This window comes from Tamandua tetradactyla, chromosome 2, assembly GCF_023851605.1.
Source record: "Tamandua tetradactyla isolate mTamTet1 chromosome 2, mTamTet1.pri, whole genome shotgun sequence".
In the NCBI taxonomy this organism is placed as follows: Eukaryota; Metazoa; Chordata; class Mammalia; order Pilosa; family Myrmecophagidae; genus Tamandua; species Tamandua tetradactyla.
In genome coordinates this window covers 114,098,816-114,124,094 of record NC_135328.1, presented here as the reverse complement: position 1 = coordinate 114,124,094, position 25,279 = coordinate 114,098,816, and the positions used below count along the sequence as shown (strand labels likewise).

The following is a 25,279-nucleotide window of genomic DNA, read 5'->3' as shown; positions in this document are numbered from 1 at the left end:
CTTAGATCTGGTTACATATCTTGCACAAATAGTTATTTGCCAAGTTGAGGGCTTTAACCAATTCCCATATGGAGAACAGAGTTAATTCTACCATTTTCTTTTTCCCATTGCCTTATTTGTACTCAGTGAACATCTCCACTACTCACCAACCAAAGGATGAAAAACTGTAAACAAATTATTTTTGTTTTTCTCCAGATTTGGAGGAACTGATGAGAATTCTCAACATTTTATTGTTGGCATGGTTCTGAGTGTGCAGGGGGGTTTAAGAATCAAGCCATTCTAATTTTTCTCAGCTCCAGAATTTTCTGTTTCTTTCCTTTCAAAAGTTTTGAATTTTTGTTTGTTTGCTATTGAAAAGCTTTTGATGTTTTAAACTTTTCAACAAATGTCTTTTGTTGTTTATTTCATTAGCTACTGAAGGAAAGAAATTCAGTATTATAGTTCCAACCTAGAAAGTTCTCCATTTTTATTTTGGTGGCTAGTGTAAGGCAAGGATTTGACATAACTTTTGACCAGGTCCAGTGTTCTACTATTAGTTGCTAGATGCTATTAGAAGAGTTTGCTAAGTAACGTGTCATTGATTTGGGATGCTTTCTTTATCACATAGCAAGTTTTCATCCTCTTTAGAATATATTTATTGTCTATCTATTCTATTACACTGATTTGTCTGTCAACTCTATGCTTATATTACATTATCTATTATGTGTGTATTATATTCTGATATCTGGAAGTGAAAGTATCCATTTTAATTTTAAACATTTTACTCTCCATCCTTCCCTGTTTCATTTTCCAGGCAACATCTAAAATAATTTGTCAATTTCCTTCAAAATTTCTCCTTGAGAATTTTTAATTGAAATTTTACTAAAACTCTAAGTTATTTTTGGAAGGGCTTATATTTTATCAACCTTTGCAAGCATTAACATTCTGGATAATATCTTAAGATCTGTATCCATTTCATTATTTCCTTCATTATTGTATGTAATCGTCTATTTAATCTATTGATTTTTTACTTTTAATCATTACATTTTCATTCTTAGAGGTTGTCCTTGTTTCTTTTCAAATCTATATACCTGATTTTGATAGCTTCTTATTTTCTCATACGTTTTATAATAATATTCTCTTATTTCTTCAGCAATGTTATGCATTCTTATTTTATTTCTGGACCCAAAATTCCAATATTTATAGGCTTTGCAAGTCTGATTCTGCTGCTTGTTGTTTCTGGTGATTTTTGTTCATGGTGCCTTGTTTTCTCATGTGGGCTGTAATTTTTTAAATGTAAGCTCATGTTTTGTGTTTTTTGGGGGAATACTTGGAGGACTTGGTGAATATATTTGTCTTAAGTAAGGATTTGCTTGTTCTTTTTCATGGATCCTGAAACACTACTAATCCAGAATTACTTGAAAAGAAATTATTGACTTAGGGCTTTTCAGAACAAACAGGGGGTATAAATTTAGGCCACAAAGCAGTGTGAGGGTAACTTATGGTCATGAATGCTCAGGGAAGATAGATGAGTTCCATGGTCACTCCATTTTTGGGGACAGCAGGGTTTCCTCTCTCACTGAAGGTAGAGACTTGATGGTTCCAGTTCTATGGACGTATTTCTCTTCTGACTCCCCTCTTTGTATATACCTTGAACTTTGTATCCTGTCTTGTGTGGTACCCTTAAAATAAAAGGTTTGAGTGTGTGAGGCAGGTTCCCCAACAGTCATTCTAATTCTAGCTGCTAGACACCCATATAGGATGTGCCAAAACCTGATAATATGAGTTTTGCCAGCACTGGCAAATAGCAGCTTCCAGCCTATGGAAGAGGTAGAGGTCAAAGTGCTGGGAGAAGGAACTTCTTTGGAATAAGTGATTAGTATACCCTAATGAGGAAAGGAAACATCCACTTCACTTCAAGAAAGCGAGAACAACTAGAAGAGTTTGGCCCATGTCCCCTATAGTTTAGGGACCGCAGGGACTAGTGCCTGCCTTGTATTCCTTTGAGTCCATCCAGGTTCCTAATGACAAGAGTCCATCATTTTGTTCTGATGGGCATCATCTGTCCACATAAAAATAGCCATTTTGCATATGCTGAGGCATTTCAAATGTTCACAGGTCTTTATAATGCTAACTACTAGAAATGATGTACTATCAGGATTTGGGGTGTTCTAATTTGCTAGCTGCCAGAATGCATTATACCAGAAATGGAATGGCTTTTGAAAGGGGGAATTTAATAAGTTGCTAGTTTACAGTTCTAAGGCCAAGAAAATGTCCCAATTAAAGCAAGTCTACCGAGATGTTCAATCTAAAGCATCCAGGGAGAGATACTTTGATTCAAGAAGGCCGATGAAGTTCAGGGTTTCTCTCTCAAATGGAAAGGCACATGGCAAACACAGTCAGGGTTTCTCTCTTGGCTGGAAAGGCACATGGCATCATCTGCTAGCTTTCTCTCCTGGCTTCCTGTTTCATGAAGCAACCCAGGAGTCATTTTCTTTCTTTATCTCCAAAAGGTCACTGGCTGGTGAAGTCTCTGCTTCTTGTGGCTGTGTTGTTCTCTGCTCTCTCAGAATCTCTCTCATTCTCCAAAATATTTCCTCTTTTATAGGATTGCAGTAAATTAACCACCCGAATAGGTGCAGTCACATCTCTATTTAATTAAGTTTAATACCCACTCTTGATCGAGTCACATCTCCAGGGAGATGAGTTAATTAAAGTTTCAAACATACAGTATTGAATAGGGTTTAGAAGAAATGGCTGCCTTTACAAAATGGTATTAGGGATTAAAACATGGCTTTTCTAGGGTACATGCATCCTTTCAAACCAGCACATGGGGTCATCAAATTTTCTTTAAAAATGTAATTCTCGGGAGGTGCGAGTGTAGTTCAGTGGTAGAATTCTTGCCTGCCATGCAGGAGTCCTGGGTTTGATTCTCTGCCCATGCACTTCCCAAACAAACAAACAAAGAAACCAACAACAACAAAAAACCAACAAAAAATTCAATAAATGATGCTGCAATACTGGGATACCCATATGGAAAAAGAATGAAATGTGACCCCCACGGACAGCATACAAAAAAAATGTAATTGTCTAAGTAATGAAATGTTTCTTTGATAAACTTTTAAGTGTTCAGTGCCAGCATAGATCTGTGGATTTTTATCAAATAAAAAACTTTTTATATATAAAAAGTTCCAGTATGGAGAGAAATATGTTTCTTCCACTTTGGAAGGTGATTAGAATCAGAAAGGTTTAGCCTTTTAATGAACCCATAAAAGCTTTTCAATATTATGGGAAAAACATTCAGTCTCATTGCGGGGAGAATATATAACGTTGCATCTGGGAAGAAATATTCCTGGCTTTTATAAGATGGGCTAAATCCTGCCCAGCAGAGAAAATGACAATTTTTGATTAACAGTTTGTCAGCATGGGACACATTTCTTCAATTTTCGGCAATTTAAAATCCCAGCATTAATTAGCTTTTGTAGAATGCCACCCACTGTTTGTATAGCAGTTAGGAAGCAGGGGTAAAAAATTGTAGAAATTGCATTGGATCAGAGAGCATGCTGACTGGGGTGTCTATTTTATATGAGGATGCTTTTTATTATTTAGGAATTGATCAAAACATGCCATATTTTCATCAAATGACTTCTCGGAATGCTTTTTTTTCTTCAGGACAAAAAATGGTGCTATAATAAGCTGGCAGGCCTCCTACCACGTAGACCTTTGATATATGTTGTATGAGCACATTCATATGAAATCAGAATTGCAGCAACAGAGGGATTATGCATACTGTCTTATTCTGGAACGGAAAATAAACTGTCACATTGCCCAGGAAGCCTAAACCATTTATAAAAGAATGAGTTTTATTTTTATAAATTGGTTTTAATTTATCCATTCCTTCATTACTTATCCAGTACCTACAATATGCAAGGCTCCAAGAGGAAGAAAGAGGGTGTGAGAGGCATGGCTCTGCTGTAAAGTAGCTCACGAGACATACATGCACTCCACCATTTGGTCCACACATGTTTTTATTTCCTTTCTATTCTTGGTCTTTATGCAATAGAATAAATGCACCAAATCTCTTCATACATGAATGTGACACGTTGTACTCCATTGTCTGTGAGCTATTGCTTTGTTCTTTCTTCTAGTATTGATGGTAGGGACTGCCAGTTCATCACTTCTGATATTCTTCACCTATCTAAGTACCAAACTGTATACATTAAGTAGTATAGACTGTCCCTTTGAGGGGAAAGAGTAAGTAGATTAATGTAGGACCAGATTTTGTGATTTGAGCAACTTTGATATTAGTATATAACCAAGAATTATGCCATTGAGCAAAAGAAGATGTAAAATAGAAGTTCACCAGATGTGCTTCAAAGAAGAGAAAGCCAATTTATTGATTATTCTCGGTAGACTGGCATAGTAATTTGTGAGTATAATGTTCATCCAAAGGTCTTAAGTTGGGGTTGATGACTGTGTTTCAGAGGATAGATAAACTTCATGAAATTATGACTAATATTTCCAGATGTGTAATTAATAAAATACCACTGGCAGGGAGAGTTCAAATAGAGTCGAGAGGCTATTCTGGAGGTTGCTCTTACACAAGTTTCGGGTAGACCTTGCTACCTATCATAACCTGCCAACCACCAACCAGGACCATTCCAGCCAATCCTAAAGAACACCAAGGGCAATTTATAAGATTCCATAAGGATTCAAGGCACTAGAGTAACTTTCCAGAAACCTACAACCTCCAGATGGGTCCCTTGTCCAGATAAGTCCTGAAACCTAGCTTAGCCTCTCCAGAGCATCAGGTAGTTCCATCTCCCTACTCCATATCAGTGACAGACCCTTCCAATATCAAAAATTTAGAATTGCCATAGTCCCCAAACAACCCCAATGAGACGTATGGAAAGATCAAAGGTGATGGTGGAATTATACAAAGCAGATAGGACTTAACAAATGAATGTGAATGCTGAATCATTAAATTGATATCTCTTTGGGTCTCCAGTATTATAGAGCAGCTAGAAGTAAAAACATAAAATTGTGAAATTGTAACCCATGTCAAAGTCTGAAATATGTTCTACACCTTTTTTTGTATATATGTTATTGTTCACAAAAAAAGAAGGGAGAATAAAGTCAATTGTGATGATAAAAAATATTTAAGCCCTCTAACCTCCTATATTCTGGAGCAGCTAGAAGGAATAATCTGAGAGGATAGTATGGCAGCCTATGACAAACTCTGGAATCTATCCTATAACCACTTTTTGAAGAGTGCTTTGAAAACTGTTGCTTTCTTATTTCTTTGCTTTGTACATATGTTATACTATACAATAAAAAAAGTTAAAAAAAATTATGACTAACATTTCCTGTTTAAATAGTCATGCATTTTTCTGAAGAGAGAACCTATAGTTTCCACTGAATTTGCCAAGAAATCCATGAACACCCCTCCAAAATGATGCACTGGATTAGGCCAGGGGTCAGCAATTTTTTTGTCTGAGAGGGGCCAGATATTGATCTTTACCTCCAGATCAATAGAAATGAGTTTGCTGATCTTATACTACCATTAACCCTAGAATTGTGGAGAAGTTACTGTCGTCTTCTAGTCCCCTGCTTCTAAAACTTGTATGGGCATACAGATCACTTAGGGTCTTTGTTAAAGTACAGATTTTGGTTCAGTTGCTCTCAGTTCCCAGGCAGTGTGATGCTGGTGTCACATGGGCCACACTTTGAGTAGCAAGGCTTTCATCTGTTCTCTTGGTGCAGCATAGATATTTGCATGAGTGATCACTGTTGGCATGGTGTAGGTAAAAGATGGTGTTATCCAAGGGCAGTGGCAGTGAAAAAGAGAAAAAATATTTAAGATATTGATGAATTAAATTTGATAGAAGTTGCTGAGAGACTAATTCAATGAGCTAGATGGTGGTCTCTATCATGAGATAGAGAAATCTTGGACATGGATGCATTTGGTGAGGAATGATTTTAGTGTGTTCCTGGCTATATTGAGGATAAAATGCTTTGGGTTATAAAAGTGGAGATGTTGATAAGGCTAAAGGGTTCTGGAGCTCAGAGCAAAATACCTGCCTGGAGAGTAAACTGAGAGGTCATGGCCAAGGCTAACATGTCCCAAAGAGAGGTTGTAATGTAAGGAGGAGAAAAGTATCTTGCCCTTAGCTTTGAGGGACACTGACAGTTCATGTTCACAGAAAGTATGCTGGTTTGGAAGTGTTATGTACCCCAGAAAAGCCATGTCCTTTAATCCTGATTCAGTATTGTAGGGTAGAAACATTTGGTTAGATTGTTTCCATAGAGATTACCCACTCAGCTGTATGTGACCTTTTGATTAGATTAGTCCCAGGGAAATGAGGCATGCCGTAGTTGTGGGGGTGGCCTTTTGATTAGACGGAGAGGTGACTCCATCCATTCAAGGTGGGGCTTAATTAGTTTACTGGAGTAACTTCAGAAGCAAGAAAGACAGAGACATAGACAACTGGGGATGCTTAGAGAGTTGACAGAGAGAAGCAGATACCTAGACAAGGACATTGGGAGATGTAGAGCCCAGCAGACATCACCATATGCCTTCCCAGTAGATGCTAAGCAAGCCAGAATCCAAAGTTGTGTCCCAGAGGAGCTAAATGAAGGCCCACAGATGCTTATAAAGGAAACCACTAGCATCAGAAGCTGGAAGCAATGGAACAGGGAACAAGGACGAGCAGGCACCAGCCACATGCTTTCCCATGTGACAAACATCAGCCTTTCTTGAGTCAAGGTATCTTTCTGAGGATGCCTTAGTTTGGACATTTTTATGGCCTTAGAACAGTAAACCTATAACTTAATAAATCCCTTTTATGAAAGCTATCCCATTTCTGGTATATTGCATTCTGGCAGCTTTAGCAAACCAAACAGAGAGGAAGGTGAGTCTGAAGAAGAGACTCATGAAAGAATGTTCAAAGAGAGAGGAGGAAAATCGGAAGGAAGTAATTATTCATAAACAGAAAAGGAAGAGAATGCTTCAAAAATAGACACTTGACAACAGCCTTGCTTAAAATATATAATATGAGCATTTGAATATGTCTGTTGCATGTAGCTGATTGCAGTCATTAGCGGCAGTTGTTTTGATGGAGTGGCAGATGCCAAAAACTAGATTGGCATGAATTGATAAATAAGTGGGAAATAAAAAAATTGAGAACAAAAGTCAATATTTTGCCTGGAAGCAGGGAGGAAAGAGAGATAAAGTCCTGGTTGGATAGAAATGTGAGGTCAAAGAAGGCTCTTAGTTTTTAAATAATGAGACTTGTCCACATTCAAATTCCTGTGAGAGAAGAATCCTCTTGAGACAGGATGATTGGACATATAAGATGAAAAAAGTAAAGATGATGGTATTTGGTTCCCAAGAAGGCAGGTGGTGATGGGATTAGGTTTTGAAAGGAAGAGAGATCCTTAACAATGTAATAAGAGTGGAGAAAGATGGAAAAAATGGAATGATGGGGGGGTGGAGTGTTGAGGGTGTCAACGTTCTGCAGAAGGAAGAGGCGAGGTCATTTTCTGTGAGGAAGGGGGAAGCTGGGCCTGTGAAGGACATGTAGAGAAAAGCGACTTCAATTTGAAATAGATGTCAGCAATAGTGAATTGGCCACACAAATATTGTGTGACTTACTCCAGGGCAAGCTCAGAGAACACAGATCAGATAGAGCTACTGGACAAAGTGGTCGATTCTTGGCCCGATGTGATCAATGACCAATTCCTGAGACACCAGGGTTTCAGAGAGATAAAGAGTTTATTGCTAGGTTTGAAGCATGACAGCAGATGGCCTATATCAGTCCAAAAATCAGTCTCCGAATTACAGCAGTTCTGTAGTTTTATAGTTCTTATGGTTTGCTAGCTGCTGGAATGCAGTATACCAGGAATGGAATGGCTTTTAAAAAGGGGGATAAATGACTTGATAGTTTATAGTTCTAAGGCCGAGAAAATGTCCCAATTACAACAAGTCTATAGAAATGTCCAGTCTAAGACATCCAGGGAAAGATACCTTGGTTCAAGAAGGCCGATGAAGTTCAGGGTTTCTCTCTCAAGTCAGAAGGTACATGTTGGGCACAGTTACAGTTTCTTTCTCGGCTGGAAGGGCACATGGCGAACATGGTGTCATCTGCTAGCTTTCTCTCCTGGCTCCCTGTTTTATGAAGCTCCCCAGGAGGTGTTTTTCTTCTTCATCTCCAACGGTCACTGGCTTGTGGGCTCTCTGCTTCTCGTGGATATGTCATTCTTCTCTGTTCTCTCTGAATATCCTTCTTTCTCCAAAATGTTTCTTCTTTTATAGGACTCCAGAAACTAATCAAGACTCACCCAAATGGGTGGAGACATGTTGTCACCTAATCCAGTTTGACAACCACTCTTGATTGAGTCACATCTCCAGGGAGATGATCTAATTGCAGTTGCAAGCATACAGTACTGAATAGGGATTAGAAGAAATGGCTGCTTTTACAGAATGGGATTAGGATTAAAACATGGCTTTTCTAGGGTACATACATAGTTTCAAACCAGCACAAAAGTATCAAAAAATGGGCAGGCTTTAGGACAATGAGCATAGTGGTTCTAGATGATATAATTAGGGGAACCCTGTTCCAGAGGGTTTTTCTTCTGTTGGAGGTTAAAAATACTCCAAGAGTACTAATTTATATATATATTACATACATACACATATATGCTTATGCATTTTAAGCAGTTCAAATAGGGCTCTTTTAGAATTTTTTGTTAATTAGCTATTACCATCCAGAGGTATGAGACTATACATTGAACACGCAGACAGTCACATGAAACAGAAACACAGAAATACTTTTGAGAGGGACAAATAAATGATTGAAAATACATTATTTTATCCCATTACTGCCTTTTGCAGAATAATTATAGAGCCATTCTCAGGCCATTTCTCACCTGATTGTAAATCATATTGATCTCAGATCGTGTAACAAAAATAAACCTTTTTCTCAAAGACTCGTAACTAAAATCTTTCCATGTTCAGTATAGCCAAAAAGTTCCCATTTTAAAGAATTTATATAATCAATAACCAATTAGGGATTCTTGATCAATACAAATGCAGTAAGACATCGACCAACAAAGTTAGACACGTCACACTTACTATATATTTACATGATATAGCCATTAATAACCAGACCATATACATCAATTAACAATTAAACAAGCATTAAATACTTACCTAAAGTAACACACCAATTAATAATTAAACAAGCATTAAACACTCTACTTGGGTAACACAAAGTTAACCATTAAACAGGCATTCTTAATTTCATTCAATACCAATTGACTATTGGATGACTTATTTTCCAAGAATGTACTCAACAGACAAATTTAGGGCAGGGTTTTAAACCTTCGACAGGCAAACATAGGTCAGGGCCTCAAACCCTATATAGAATGGTAACCAGAAAACAGAAGGGTGTAGAGGTCAGAGGTAGGAGCAAGGGGGAGCGTTCTGGAAATGAACCCACCTTACTGACTTCCTAATCTAGTTTTGCCCTGATGACTTACTCACCCAGTCAGATATCCAGACTTGGAACTCGAAATGGTTTCTCTCTTTGAAGCTTTTTAAGGCTCAAAAGGGTCTGGAGTGTAGGCAGAACAAAGAAAAACCCGATTGCCAACCCTCTTGACTAAAGAAAGTCCGGCAACTACAAAAGGCTTGGTTACCACATTTACCTGCTCTGCTGGGGCTCCAGAATTTTGACCAGTTGGATTTCTTAGGGATCTTTGTCCCATTTAGGGTTTGTCAAATTGTTACTGGACAAAGGTGGTGGATTCTTTTACCTGATGCACTCAAATGACCAATTTCTGAGACACCAGGATTTCAAAGAGAGACAGTTTATTGTTAGGCTATCCATCAGCCCAAAAATCTATCTCCCCACACTGCAATAATTCTAAGATGGGCAAGTTTTAGGATAATGAGCACAGTGGCTCCAGATGATGTAATTAAAGGTGTTCTAATTATTGAGAATGCACAGATTGATTACATGCTTAATCACAGAACATATGTAAGAAAATGGTGTGATTTCAGTATTATAATGAGATATGGGTGATTTATAGATTAAAGTCTAAACTACTGTGCATGTCAGGTGGGCCCATTTCAGTTAGATCCAGCTTCAGTTATCAAGATAACTTTGGATTTTGGGTGGGTTGGTTCTGAGCTGACCCAAGACCCTGCATAAATAAACACTAGGGGCTGTTTTCGGTGATCACAAGACTCTAATGTTGAAAAACTGGATAAATGGGTACAAGGGAAGGTTAGTCACAAGGTTGTATAATTACAAAGGTATAAGATAAATACTATACAATCATTACCAAAGATCAAGGTAGCTGGACTACAGTTCAGAGATTTCAGGTATTTCCCTCTGTCTATGCTAATATACCAGAAAGTAATGAAAGGAATTATCTATATAATGATCGAATAATCATAATCATTCCTTAAATCCTAACTTCTTGACTACAGTAGAGTTTATGTGAACTTTGATTATGCCAGAAGAGTGTAACCGACCAGATTATCAACGAAATTAAAGTTCATGGACGTTAAACAGGAAGAGAATGAAAGTGAAAAAATTAGAAGGCTGATAGTAGAAGCTGAAATAAGGAAAACAATTATTGAGAGGTCCTGATGAGGTAGAAAAATGGTTACAGTGGGAATAGCTAACAGACGAGAAAGAAAAGAAGTCGAGGTCTATATGAAGGATATCTTCACTAGTGATTTTAATGATGGAACCATTTCAGGGTATGATAAAGTCAAAAGCCTGACTGAATGAGTGAATGGCTGAAGGAGAGAAGAGAAGTTTGTAGGTGATGAGAAGGTCAGGAAGTCAAGGTCACAGTGTTGGATGGATGGTCCACCTGGTTGTTGAAGTTTCCTGGGATATTGGCAGACTTGGGGTGCAGACAACGATTGTGATCCAGTGTCAAAATCTTTCATAAATGGTGGTGATTGGAGGATAAGGGTAAGTTTCATCAACTGCGATGTTAGTAAACAGCAGACAGCTGTGGGCGACACTATCTACGACAGTTATTCTTTGCCCTGCACAAAGTCAGAAAAGCAAGAAATCTCTGTCCCAAGCAAGAGCCAGAACCTCAAGTTTATTTTCTGCCAGCTGTTTATCTGGTAAAGGGGTCATTTGGTGTTAAGCTATCCTTTGAACACCAGGGGAGGTTCCCAATTGCCTTAGGAGGTATCTTTAATTTTAAGAACAAAGCAGGAATTTTCCCATGTGTTGGAGGATATATTCCAGATAATCAAATGCCACAGATAAGCAAAGCAGACAGATATGCAAGTGACACAACAATGCAGACAGACCTCTTGAGATGTTTTCAGCTCTCATGTTGTTTTCAACAAACAGATAAACAAGCAGACAAAGGCAGTGGTTTTCCACTGCTTGAGGACATGCAAACACAGAGCAAACTTACAAATGCTTTAACCATATCCTCCCTACAGACAGCTAAGAGAAAAGGGAGGTGCATGACCTGGGAAGGGAGGTGATCATTGTTGACATGTGATGATAGGGAGCACACAGGACAAAAACTTCATGTCCTATTTTTATCTACATGACAGTGAGAGAATAAACAGTCATGATTTAGGAGGAATGCAAGAAAATATTTGCTAGAGGAGCCTTGCTTAAAGAATGGTGGAGGGAATAAGTGATGGAGCAGATAAATTCATGGAGGACTTAGTATATGGAGCAGGATTCCCAGAGGGCTCAGTGGAAGGGTTTCGATGTGGGGCTGTGGAGGGACGGACTGGATCAAGACCCAGAAGTACTAAGCAAAGAGGCTGAGGGGGGAGGAGAAGATGGATGGCTAGAGATTTATACTTTGGATATTCACTGATAAATACCTGGGTGGAAATGCAGGGTGAGTTTGCAGTTAATCTCTTTGAAGAGAGCGGGCACTGAACTCCATGCCCAGACAACTTCTCTGGGTTTAAATGATATTGTTTCCAGCAGCTGCAGACTCTGATCAGTTAAACTTGGGCACAATTTCTCTAGCCACTCAGCCTGGGTGATGTTCTTTTCAGCCGCAAAGCCTGTAGCCAAGGCCTGGGATGGTAGAAACCCCTTATTATTATTGAGCCTTATAACCAAATTTGCTGGTTATGATTATTTTCAAGTTTTATACCCTAGCATCAAGCTCATTTGGTATAAGTTGATGAGGATGTATGAAAATGCATGTATATGTTTTCAGAGTACTTATAGGCTTTGTAGTTTCAAACACATCGTTCCATATATGTCGTGCACTATCCTTTTGTAAACAAAAAATTTTTCCCTTCGAATTTATTCATACTTCTGGGAAAGCTTAGGTTGAGAAAAGGGAATTTTATTTTGGGTTTATAGTTTCTGTTAGATTAGTTGATTCATCAAGTGGAAACAAAAAGCACACTGAGAAATAAGCTTGGGTGTGAGAGGCAAAAGGTACCCCTTGTAAATTCACAGTTATCCTTATTGGGTGAAATTGAAACAAATTTCAGTAGGTGGATCTTCCTCTATTCTCTAGACTTCCTTTATTTATGTTTCCACTTTTAACATAGATCCTATATTATCTCATTTAGTTTTGTGATTCTTTTTGATTTCAGGGGTAGATGGCAAATTATCTAAATATTTGGCTGACAATGTAAGGCTCAATTTGACCTCAGGTGGAAAAAGGGCGTGAGGTTCTGAAATCAAGCTTGGTCTCTAGCAGATGTTCAAGCTTGAGCAAGCTACATCAGAAGCTTCTGAACTCACTTCCTCCCTGTTAATGATGAAAATTTATAATACCATTCAATACATGTGAAGTTTTAAAGTCTTCCTCTTAGCTGCACTATTGTTTACATGAGTAAATTGTGGGAAGAATTTAAAGAAGCCTTTTGACTGGGACAAACTGGCCTCGGTAGTGGGCAAGTGTTAAATAATGTCTCCTATTTTAGTTTATACTTTCTGGTTATTTTGATAATGATTTGAGCAGTTAAATGTTTTTAGGAGCTGGCAGCAGTTTAATATTATTACAGGCTATATTAAAGTACACAAGGTTAAGGGATTTGAAAGTTGATGTGTTTTATCAAGAATTTAATCATTTGGGAAATGTGGAATTGTTTGTTCAGATGAAGCAAAGAATTTTTCAGGACTTGTTCTTGAGATTTTCTTTTTATGGGACATGAAAGGATGGGTATCATCCCTTCCTCTTTCCTTCAGCAGGCACATTGACTACCAAATGATCCGTGGCTGGATGAAGCATTTTATTAAAGGGTCAGATTTTTTTTAAGGATATTATTTCTTCAAACAGCAATAATGAATTAGGGGGAAAGAATTTTCTAAAATTTGGTCATGCAATGGAAAGTTTAAGGAAATGTTTATGTAAGTTCAATAGCTAATATGTGCCTAAAGAAAAATCTGTGATGTCATTAAGATCAATATTTTTTTCTTTCCCATCTGTTGATGTCTTATCTGAATTTATCATACCAAGGTTTCTGAATGCTGTGTTGGCGGTTTCTTTCATCAACTTGATGCAGATAGAAATGTCATCTTGACCGTGTTTCTGAAGGCTGTTTTAACTTCACTAATTAAGCAATGCCCACTGCTTTTCAGTGAAACTCTTGAGAAAAAAGGGACTTTGATTAGGGAGATGCCTAATGAGATAGGGTCTCTCATCAAAAAACAGTCATAACATGCTGGTTATATTTTTATAATCAACTGCCTAACACAAATGTAATTTATGTTAATCATTAGGAATTTCACGGCTTAATACAAATATATTTTAACAAGAATTTAGTTAACCTAAGTCAGTTTTAGCCTGGAGATAATTGGAAGCATTGGAAAGATCAAGACACCTTAGGAATTCAGGAGTCAGGAAAAGGACGGGGTTTTGAGTCATGTTATTAAGAATAAATACCATACAGTAAAGTTTGGGTTTTATATAACAGCAGTCCTCCATAATTACCAACATCTAATACTTCTTTTTCTATGTCTCTCAAACTATGTTGTAAAATGTTTATTATGAAAATATTCCTGAATACACAAAGTAGAATTTTATTATGCATATCCATGTAGCCATCATCCAGCTTTTATCAATCTTGTTTCATCAATCCTTCACTTTTTTGTTAGTTTCCTGGGATATTTTAAAGCAAATCCCAGACATAATATCATGTCACCCATGATTTGGTTTGCTAATGCTGCTGAATGTAATATACCCCAAATGGATAGGCTTTTATAAAGGGGATTTAATAGGTTCCAAGTTACAATTCTAAGGCCATGAAAGTATCCAAATTAAGACATCAACAAGAGGATACCATCATTCAAGAAAGGCTGACTGTGTCTGGGGTTTCTCTGTCACATGGAAAGGTACATGCAATGTCTACTGGCCCTTTGCTTTTTGGATTTTGTTGTTCTCAACTCTTGGTTCCAGTGGCCTCCCCTCTGACCTTTTGTCTCCAAGCATCTCCAAACGTATGTATCTGAGGTTTCTCCAAAATGTTCTCCTCTTAAAAAACTCTAATAAGAGGATTTAGACTCACCTTGAATGATGGAGTCATGTCTCCATAGGAATAATCTAATCAAAATGTTGCCACTTATACCCCCCCTCCCACAATTGGGTGGGTCACATCTCCCTGGAAACAATCTGATCCAAAGATCCCCTCCACCATAAGTCTGAGCCCACAAAAATGAATTAAAAGAGCCTGGCTTTTCTGGGGTGGATAACAGTTTCAAACCAGCACAACCCATTAAACACTTCAGTGTTCATCTGTATCAATGTATTTTCATGCATTAAAATTACTATGAATACGAGGGGTGCAAGGGTAGTTCAGTGGTAGAATTCTTGCTTGCCATGCAGGAGACCTGGGTTCAATTCCTGGACCATGTATCTCCCAAAAACCACCACCATCACCACAACAACAATTCAACAAATGGTACTGCAATAACGGGATAACCACATGGAAAAAAGAATAAAATGTGAACCCCACCATACAGCATACAAAAAAAATAATAATTATGAACATAAAAATGTTCATAGTGTTTCATTGTTTTATAATGCTTTATCTTTTCAGGTTACCCTAAAAATTTGTTAGGCATTATCATCATCACTATTGAGGAAATTAAAAAAACAAATAAACCCAGAACTTTAGAGAGGTTAAATGATGTTCTCAGAGGCTACTGAACAGTGTCAAAGGGCTGATTCAGACCTTGGTCTCCCACAAATATTAAACTGTGTTTTATTCTTTGCAGTGTATTTAACAATATCAGGAAAAAGACTGCTGTTGGGTATTTGATTTTTTTTTTCAATCTACTAAATTTATTTTAACATTTGTTCCCCCTATTATTTATTTTTATTCCGTATATTTTACTCATCTGTTGATAAGGTAGGTAAAAAGAGCATCAGACATAAGGTTTTTACAATCACACAGTCACACTGTGAAAGCTATATCACTATACAATCATCTTGAAGAAACATGGCTACTGGAGCACAGCTCTACATTTTCAGGCAGTTCCCTCCAGCCTCTCCATTACATCTTATTTTTTTTAATTTTATTATTATTTTTTATACCATCTCAATCTTTATTGTCTATCTTTCCTTCTGATTTCATTTGTGCCCCCAAGCCCCCTCCCTCTATCATTCTCACATTCAACTTCATTCAGAGTTCTAACATTATTGTATTACAGTTAGGTAGTATTGTGCTATCCATTTCTGAATTTTTACAATCAGTCCTGTTGCACAATCTGTATCCCTTCAGCTCCAATTACCCAATATCTACCCTATTTCTATCTCCTGATGGTCTCTGTTACCAACTGAAATTCTCCAAGTTTATTCACTAATGTCAGTTCATATCAGTAAGACCATACAGTATTTGTCTTTTTGTTTCTGGCTAATCTCACTCAGCATAATGTCCTTAAGGTCCATCCGTGTTGTTACATGCTTCATAATTTTATTCTGTCTTACAGCTGCATAATATCCCATCGTATGTATATACCACAACTTGCTTAGCCACTCTTCTGTTGATGGACATTTTGGCTGTTTCCATCTCTTCGCAATTGTAAATAATGCTGCTATAAACACTGGTGTACAAATGTCCATTTGTCTACTTCCCCTCATGTTCTCTGAGTAGACACCTAGCAATGGTATTGCCGGATCATATGGCAATTCTATACTTAGCTTCTTGAGGAACTGCCACACTGCCTTCCACAGCATTTGCACCATTTGACATTCCCACCAACAGTGGATAAGTGTGCCTCTTTCTCCACATCCTCTCCAGCACTTGTCGTTTTCTGTTTTATTGATAATGACCATTCTGATGGGTGTGAGATGATATCTCATTGTGGTTTTGATTTGCATTTCCCTAAAAGTTGAGCGTCTTTTCATGTGCCTTTTGGCCATTTGTATTTCCTCTTCTGAGAAGTGTCTGTTCAAGTCTTTTTCCCATTTTGTAATTGGGTTGTCTATCTTTTTTTGTTGTTGAGTTGAACAATCTCTTTATATATTCTGGATACTAGACCTTTATCTGATATATCATTTCCAAATATTGTCTTCCATTGTGTAGGCTTGTCTTGGTGAAGATCTTTGATGCACAAAAGTGTTTAATTTTGAGGAGTTCCCATTTCTCTATTTCTTCAATGCTCGTGCTTTGGGTGTAAGGTCTAGGAAACTGCCTCCTATTATAAGATTGATAAGATATTTCCTTGCATTTTCTTCTAAAAGTTTTATGGTCTTAGATCTAATGTTTAGGTCTTTGATCCATTTTGAGTTAATTTTTGTATAGGGTGTGAGATATGGATCCTCTTTCATTCTTTTGCATATGGATATGCAGTTCTCTAGGCACCATTTATTGAAGAGACTGTTCTATCCCAGGTGAGTTGGCTTGACAGCCTTATCAAAGATCAATTGTCCATAGATGAGAGGGTCTATATCTGAACACTGTACTCAATTCCATTGGTTAATATATCTATCTTTATGCCAGTACCATGCTGTTTTGACCACTGTAACTTCAAAATACACCTTAACGTCAGGTAGTGTGAGGCCTCCAACTTCATTTTTATTTCTCAGGATACTTTCAGCTATTTAGGGCAGCCTGCCCTTTCAGATAAATTTCATTATTGGTTTTTCTATTTCTGAAAAGTAAGTTTTTGGGATTTTAATTGGTATTGCATTGAATCTGTAAATCAATTTAGGTAGAATTGACATCTTAACTATATTTAGTCTTCCAATCCATGAACACGGTATGCCTTTCCATTCACTTAGATCTTCTATGATTTCTTTTGACAATTTCTTGTAGTTTTCTTCGTATAGGTCTTTTGTATCTTTAGTTAAATTTATTCCTAAGTATTTTATTATTTTGGTTGCAATTGTAAATGGAATTCTTTTCTTGATTTCCCCCCTCAGATTGCTCATTACTAGTGTATAGAAACACAACAGATTTTTGAGTGTTGATCTTGTAGCCTGCCACTTTGCTATACTCATTTATTAGCTGTAGTAGTTTTGCTGTGAAGTTTTCAGGGTTTTCGACATATACTCTCATATCAGCTGCAAACAGTGAGAGTTTTACTTCATCCTTTCCAATTTTGATGCCTTGTATTTCTTTTTCTTGTCTAATTGCTCTGACTAGAACTTCCAACACAATGTTGAATAACAATGGTGAGAGTGGACATCCCTATCTTGTTCCTGATCTTAGGGGAAAAGTTTTCAGTTTTTCCCCATTGAGGATGATGTTAGCTGTGGGTTTTTCATATATTCCCTTTATTATGTTGAGGAAGTTCCCTTCTATTCCTATCCTTTGAAGTGTTTTCAACAAGAAAGCATATTGAATTTTGTCAAATGCCTTTTCTGCATCAATCGAGATGATCATGGTTTTTCTGCTTTGATTTGTTGATACAGTGTATTACATTAATTGATTTTCTTATGTTGAACCATCCTTGCATACCTGGGATGAATCCTACTTGGTCATGGTGTATACTTCTTTTATTGTCCTGCAGGATTTGATTTGCAAGAATTTTGTTGAGGATTTTTGTATCTATATTCATTACAGAGATTGGTCTGTAGTTTTCTTTTCTTGTAATATCTTTGTCTGTCTTTGGTATGAGGGTGATGTTGGCTTTGTAGAATGAGTTAGGTAGCTTTCCCTTCTCTTCAATTTTTTTTAAGAGTTTGAACAGGATTGGTACTAATTCTTTCTTGAATGTTTGGTAGAATTCACATATGAAGCCATCTGGTCCTGGACTTTTCTTTTTGGGGAGCTTCTTAATGACTGACTCAATTTCCCTACTTGTGGTGGGTTTGTTGAGGTAGTCTGTTTCTTCTCAAGTCAATGTTGTTTGTTCATGCCTTTCTAGGAAGTTGTCCATTTCATCTGCATAGTCTAGTTTATTAGAATAAAGTTGTTCATAGTATCCTCTCATTACCTCCTTTATTTCTGTGGGGTTAGTGGTTATGTCTCCTCTTCCACTTCTGATTTTATTTATTTGCATCCTCCCTCTTCTTCTTTTTGTCAACCTTGCTAAGGGCCCATAAATCTTATTGATTTTCTCATAGAACCAACTTCTGGTTTTGTTGATTTTCTCAATTGTTTTCATGTTCTCAATTTCATTTATTTCTGCTCTAATCTTCATTATTTCTTTCTTTTTGCTTGCTTTGGGGTTAATTTGCTGTCCTTTCTCTAGTTCTTCCAAGTAGAAAGTTAATTCTTCAATTTTTGCTCTTTCTTCTTTTTTGATATAGGCATTTGGGGCAATAAATATCTCTCTTAGCACTGCCTTTGCTGCATCCCATAAATTTTGGTATGTTGTGTTTTCATTTTCATTTGCCTTGAGATATTTACTGATTTCTCTTGTAATTTCTTCCTTGACCCACTGGTTGTTTAAGAGTGTGTTGTTGAGCCTCCATATATTTGTGAATTTTCTGGCATTCTGCTGATTATTGATTTCCAACTTCATTCCTTTATGATCTGAGAAAGTGTTTTGTATGATTTCAATCTTTTTAAATTTATTGAGACTTGCTTTGTGACCCAGCATATGGTTTATCCTTGAGAATGATCCATGAACTCTTGAGAAAAAGGTGTATCCTGCTGTTGTGGGGTGTGTAATGTTCTATATATGTCTGTTAAGTCTAGTTCATTTATTGTATCATTCAAATTCTCTGTTTCTTTATTGATCCTCTGATTAGATGTTCTGTCCATTGATGAGAGTACAGAATTGAATTCTCCAACTATTATGGTAGGCTTTTCAGTGTTTGCCGCATGTATTTTGGAGCATTCTGGCTTGGCACATAAATATTTATAATTGTTATGTCTTCTGGTTGAATTGTTCCTTTTATTAATACATGGTGTCCTTCGTTGTCTCTTTTAACTGTTTTACATTTGAGGTCTAATTTGTTGGATATTAGTGTAGCTACTCCTGCTCTTTTCTGATTGTTATTTGCATGGAATATCTTTTCCCAACCTTTCACTTTCAACCTATGTTTATCCTTGGGTCTAAGATGAGTTTCCTGTAGACAACATACAGATGGGTCCTATTTTTTAATCCATTCTGCCAGTCTGTGTCTTTTGATTGGAAAGTTTAATCCATTAACATTTAGTGTTATTACTATAAGGGCAGTACTTTCTTCTACCATTTAGCCTCTTTGGATTTTATATGTCGTATCTAATTTTTCTTCTTTTTACCTTTAATGATAGTCTTCATTTCTCTACTCTTCATTTCTATACTCCACACCTGTCTCTCCTGTCTTTTCTTATCTGTTTCTAGTGCTCCCTTTAGCATTTCTTTCAGAGCCAGTCTCTTGGTCACAAATTCTCTTAGGGAATTTTTACCTGCAAATGTTTTATTTTCCCCCTCATTTTTGAAGGGCAGTTTTTCTGGATATAAAATTCTTGGTTGGCAGTTTTTCTCTTTTAGTATCTTAAATATATCATCCCACTGTGTTCTTGCCTCTATGGCTTCTGCTGAGACATCTACACATAGTTTTATTAGGGCTTCCCTTGTTTGTGATGGATTGTTTTTCTGTTGCTGCTTTCAAGATTCTCTCTTTCTCTTTGGCATCTGGCATTCTGATTAGTAAGTGTCTTGGAGTACGTCTATTTGGGTCCATTCTATTTGGGGTGTGCTGCACTTCTTGGATCTGTAATTTTAAGCCTTTCATAAGAGTTGGGAAATTTTCAGTGATAATTTCCTCCATTAGTTTTTCTCCTCCTTTTCCCTTCTCTTCTTCTGGGACACCCACAACTTGTATATTCATGCACTTCATGTTGTCATTTAATTCCTCGAGTGGCTTCTATAAAAGAGGAAATATTTTGGAGAATGAAGGAGATTCAGAGAGATCAGAGTAGAATGACATAGCCACGAGGAGCAGGGTCCACAAGCCAGGGACCTTTGAAAATGAAGAAGGAAAATGTCTCCCTGGGAGCTTCATGAAACAGGAAGCCAGGAGAGAAAGCTAGCAGATGATGCCATGTTCGCCATGTGCCCTTCCAGATGAGAGAGAGAAGCCCTGACTGTGTTCACCATGTGCCTTTCCAGATGATAGAGAAACTCTGACTGTGTTCACCATGTGCCTTCTCACTTGAGAGAGACACCCTGAACTTTATCAGTCTTCTTGAACCAAGGTATCTTTCCCTGAATGCCTTAGATTGGACGTTTCTATAAACTTATTTTAATTGGGACATTTTCTTGGCTTTGGAACTGTAAACTAGCAACTCATTAAATTCCCCCTTTTGAAAGCCATTCCATTTCTGGTATATTGCATTCCAGTAGCTAGCAAACTAGAACAGTTGGTGTGGAGTAGGGCCCAGGAAATTCCATTTTCAACAAGTTGCCAGGTGATGCTAAAGCTCCTGGTCCAGGAACTTCATCTTGACAGCAGCTGCCTTAGGTAATCATTTACTTGAATGTCAAACAAAAAGAGTGACTTGTGGGACTTTCCTGATTCCTTCAGAGCTGACTCATGAACCTGCAAGCTTATACCAAGTAGGCTACATATTATTTACTATATTCCCTGTGCCTTTACAATGCCCTGAAGTATTTTAGGAGGAAGCTCCCCCAACACATGCGAGTAGTAATCCTAGGCAGAGAAATATGTGTGAAGAGTACAATGATAGCACCAGCTGCTGGATCCACTAATATCTATGAGCCTCCATGGTTTAAAGCAATCAGACACGTTTTGTATGTTCTATAAGTAATTTGGGGATATGGGAAGGATTCCTATTCTTATGGTGTGTACTCTCAATGTGGAAGAAATTCATAAACCTCTATTGCCATTGAGCATGGCTGGTCTATAATGTAGGTATATCTAATACAAACTAATGTCCTGCTGTTTCTACCATAAGCCCCCTTTAACCATGAGCGTCGTTATTGATTTTAGTGGGCTGATACCAATGTGGCATGGATTTGCTGAGTTATTATTAACTGTTACTAATAACTGTGTTATACACAGTTAATGAATCATCCATCCGTTGATTAATTTACAAACTAATTTTTATTGTCAGCACTATATTTCTGAAATGTGACATTCAAGCACAGACATTCCACCAGGCAAAAGCAAGAGTGTCACTCAGGGAACTTTTGAGATCTGTTCATGTGCTCACAATTTGGGACTTCACTGTTTCTTTTTCTTCCTCAGCCTCCGCAAATTAGAAGTGTTCGGCTGCTTTGCTCTCACAGCCAGGAGTATTGGCTCACTGGCCCTGCGGTGTTCACAGCTACGGACCCTGAATATCGGAAGAGTCCCCAAGGTTTCTGAGGCCTGCCTGGTCAGGAGCCTGAAGAACTTACAAGCAATAACTGCGCTCAATGTTACTGGCCTCAAAATGGTAAGAATTCTTGGACTCATGTTCCTGAGTTACCAGAATATAAAACTAGCAATGTTTTCATGACTTTCCTACTTGGTCATAAAGTTATGCTCTGAAATGGGCATAGAAAGGGGAAAAGAATTCCATATGCCCATGTGATAGAAAGAGTTTGCATATTGGATTACCCATTAACTGAATCTTTTGCCACTTTCGTCACTGAACTAATATTTACATCAATCAAATACACTGTTCAACAAATGAAAGATAATTATAATGACAGTGACAATAGCTATCATTTATTAAGCCCTTTCCATATTTCAGAAACTGAACAAGGCACTTGTTAGACACATTATTTCATTAGCTTCCCAGCTTCCCTATAAGAGGAGTAGCATTATCCCCGATTTATAGGAAGCGTGATTCAAGTTCTCGGAGTTGAAAGAGATAATGGCACAGGTCACAAAGCTAGTAAGTCATGGACCCTGGTTTGCTGATTTTCCATCACTACATCTCACTGGCTTCCTTCTATGTGGAAGGAGAAGGCAGTCTGCCTTCTTTCTGTCTCCAAATATGATTATCCAAAAGATTGTATGACAGTGGGACAGGCTGATTTTCATAAGTCAAATATTGATTGAAATTCTATATCCAGTTGGTGAATTTGGAGTGTAGAATAGCTTCTGCCTGAGAACAGATTGTAATCTCATGGTGTTTGTGAGCTTTGTGGTATTGGTTGATTGGAAGCCAGTGAAGGGAAGTTCTGATGTAAACAGCTGAAAAAATTTTTATAAGCTCATTTTTCTTTTCCACTGGTTTCATCTTGGGCTCTAAAGTGCCCTTGCCTTGAACACTGCTCTGAATAAGGTACTGGGAGAAGAATATCACTACATTTCTTCTTATTTTTTTTTAATCAAAATGTCAAGTCCTTGAGAGGAATTCTCTGTTATAATTTGACAAATAAAGTCTTTCACCAACTCAAAATTGTGGGAGGATAATAAGCTCTTATTCTTATTCTGTTTGTACTCAAAACAAACTCACACAGCAATAATAGCTTAACCTTATTCAATTTCTCTGAAATCACTTTAATCCACAAAGAGCTCTTAAATTAGCATTATGTATGTCATGTTGGCTTATTCTGTGTCTTAAATAAAAGGATGGATGTTTTACAGGGAGGAGCCTATTGACTAAATTACATGACTCCAGTTTAATAAATGCTGTATCACTATAATATTTGAGGTTCCTGAGTTAATCTAAACACAATATGGAAAAAGCACAATGAGTCATTTCAAGGAATTTCCAATTTATATATGTAATTGTGGACTCTTTAGATTCTGGCATTAAAAAAGACATGAAAGAGTACAGATTTGGGGCCTAGCCCCAAAGGCTTTTTAGGGGCTTTAGGTATTGCTTATAGAGCAAAGCACATTTCCCAACATGAAATCAGTTCTAAATAATTTCATGTTAAATTAAATGACTAAGCTGGAAACTTGCTATAAAAGTTATACCTCAAAAGTAAATTATGTGTAAATTGAAATGTTGTGAAACACACAGCATTTTGAGTGCATAGTTGTAGACTTATTATATTTAAGAACTTTGCCTTGAACTATTTGTAAAATAAAGAGCTACTTCCTAAATTGCCTACTTTGTAAGTTTGAGGCCCACTTTTATAGGGTTTCCTGAGTGTCTGAAAAAATAACAGCATATGTAACATGATATCTTGAACAGGATCTCTCCTGGTGTTTCCATCTTTTCATGTCCTAAAAAACCAAAACCCTTTTATGATATCCTCTGATGCCCAGCTTTGGAGTCGCTTCTTTAGGTTCTTAAGAAGGTCTCCATGTACAAAAAAGATATACTTTCCCTGCTCTTGCGATTGAGGCCTTTATAGGACAGAGAGAGTCCAGGGTTTTAAAAATGGGCTTTTATATTTATTTATATAGAAAGTGTCTAAGTGTATCTATATACATAAATTGGGTGTGGGTAAAGGACATAAATATTACCATGTCTCAGTTTGCCAGGGCTGCTGTGACAAACACCTCAGATGGGTTGGCTTAAACAACAGGAATTTATTGGCTCACAGATTTAGAGCCAATAATCCAGCTGTCAGCAGGCCACACGTTCTCTGAAGTCTTTGGCAGTCCGTTGGTGGCTTGCTGACAAGCTGTCTTCATCACTTGCAAGCTGCTTATGTTTCCTCCAATATGTTGCTTCTACTTCCATGTCTAAGTTTCTTTTGCTTATAAGGACTCCAGTCATATTGGACTAAGGTCCACCCTGATGCAATGTGGCCTCCTTTTAATAGGATATTGGAAGATCCTATTTTCACGAGTCCATACCCATGGGAATGGGGTTAGGACTTAAAGATCCCATGTAAAAATGAGTTCATACCCACAGAACCCAGGGTTAGGAGTTGAACCTGGCTTGTGGGGAACGTGATTCAATCCCTAACATAGCATAATTATAATATAGCATAGATAGATAGATGGAAAAAACATTGATAGCTAGACACAGATATTTATAAAGACCCTGAGATAGCTCTAGATAAGTTTAAGGGTACGTTAAGGATGTGAAGTACTTGATTGTATTTTTTTCCATGGATATGTATATCCACATATACATAAAGGAAAAGGGCTTCTAAAATTCTCCTCTAATATAAATTATGAGAGGAAACATCTACATTTCAGTGCCTACCACCGTTCTAACTAGAATTAGGTACTTATTAATGAGTTTTTATGATAATGATGATATTAGGGGGGTAAACAAAATCTCCTTATTAATAGGGGACTAAGTAATTATTAACATAGTGGCTTAAAAGAACTAAATGAGCATATACTTAAAATAAGCAGAAAAGTCACATGAAATCTTGGATTTAATTGCAGGTTAGAATTCATTGTTCTTAGGTTTTAACTTCCAGTTTGATGTACCTCAAGCCTTTAATAACATCTCAATTCCTTAGTGTTTCATGACTGATTTTATTCTGATAATTTTTAACTCAATCCACTAGCTCTAAATTTGTCATTCATTTTAGAGTCTTAGCGTTAATTCCATTTCTATCATTAGTTTATCAAAGTCTCTCTCATTTGCTGATTTTGTTAGTGGGGAATCTAGGTGCTTCCACGGGATACTGATCCTTATCGATTTAGTTCTAAACTGAAATTATATTGGAAAAAATATGGGGTTTGGAGCCATCAGCCCTAGATTTGACTATCAGTATTGCCATTTAGTTTGGGGCAGTTTCAACAAGACATTTAAGCCCTAGACTCATAGTTTTCTTATTTGTACAGTGGGGATATTAACACCTGTTTTGTAGAAGTATTGCAAGGATTAGAGCTAGTGCATATAAAATGCCTTGCTCAGAATCTGATGCACCTTAGGCACTCCTTAAATGGGAACTATTAAAATGATGATGATGGTGGTGAAGATGATGATTATAATTTACTGAAAAAAATTCATATTTACATCTCCAACACATTATTGGTTCATTGCTCTGTTTTTGTGTATGCGAAATTGCCTGTGCTCAAA

At 37.2% G+C, this 25,279-nt stretch overlaps 1 protein-coding gene across 1 annotated transcript in view; it reads left to right on the top strand.

Moving 5' to 3' along the window:
* The window catches only part of LOC143657131 (uncharacterized), a 145,748-nt gene that overhangs the window by 101,517 nt on the left and 18,952 nt on the right, over nt 1–25,279 (top strand). The window contains exon 9 of the mRNA XM_077129172.1: nt 21,595–21,784. Within this exon, the coding sequence (XP_076985287.1) occupies nt 21,595–21,784 (190 nt within the window). The remainder of the gene's footprint in view (nt 1–21,594; nt 21,785–25,279) is intronic.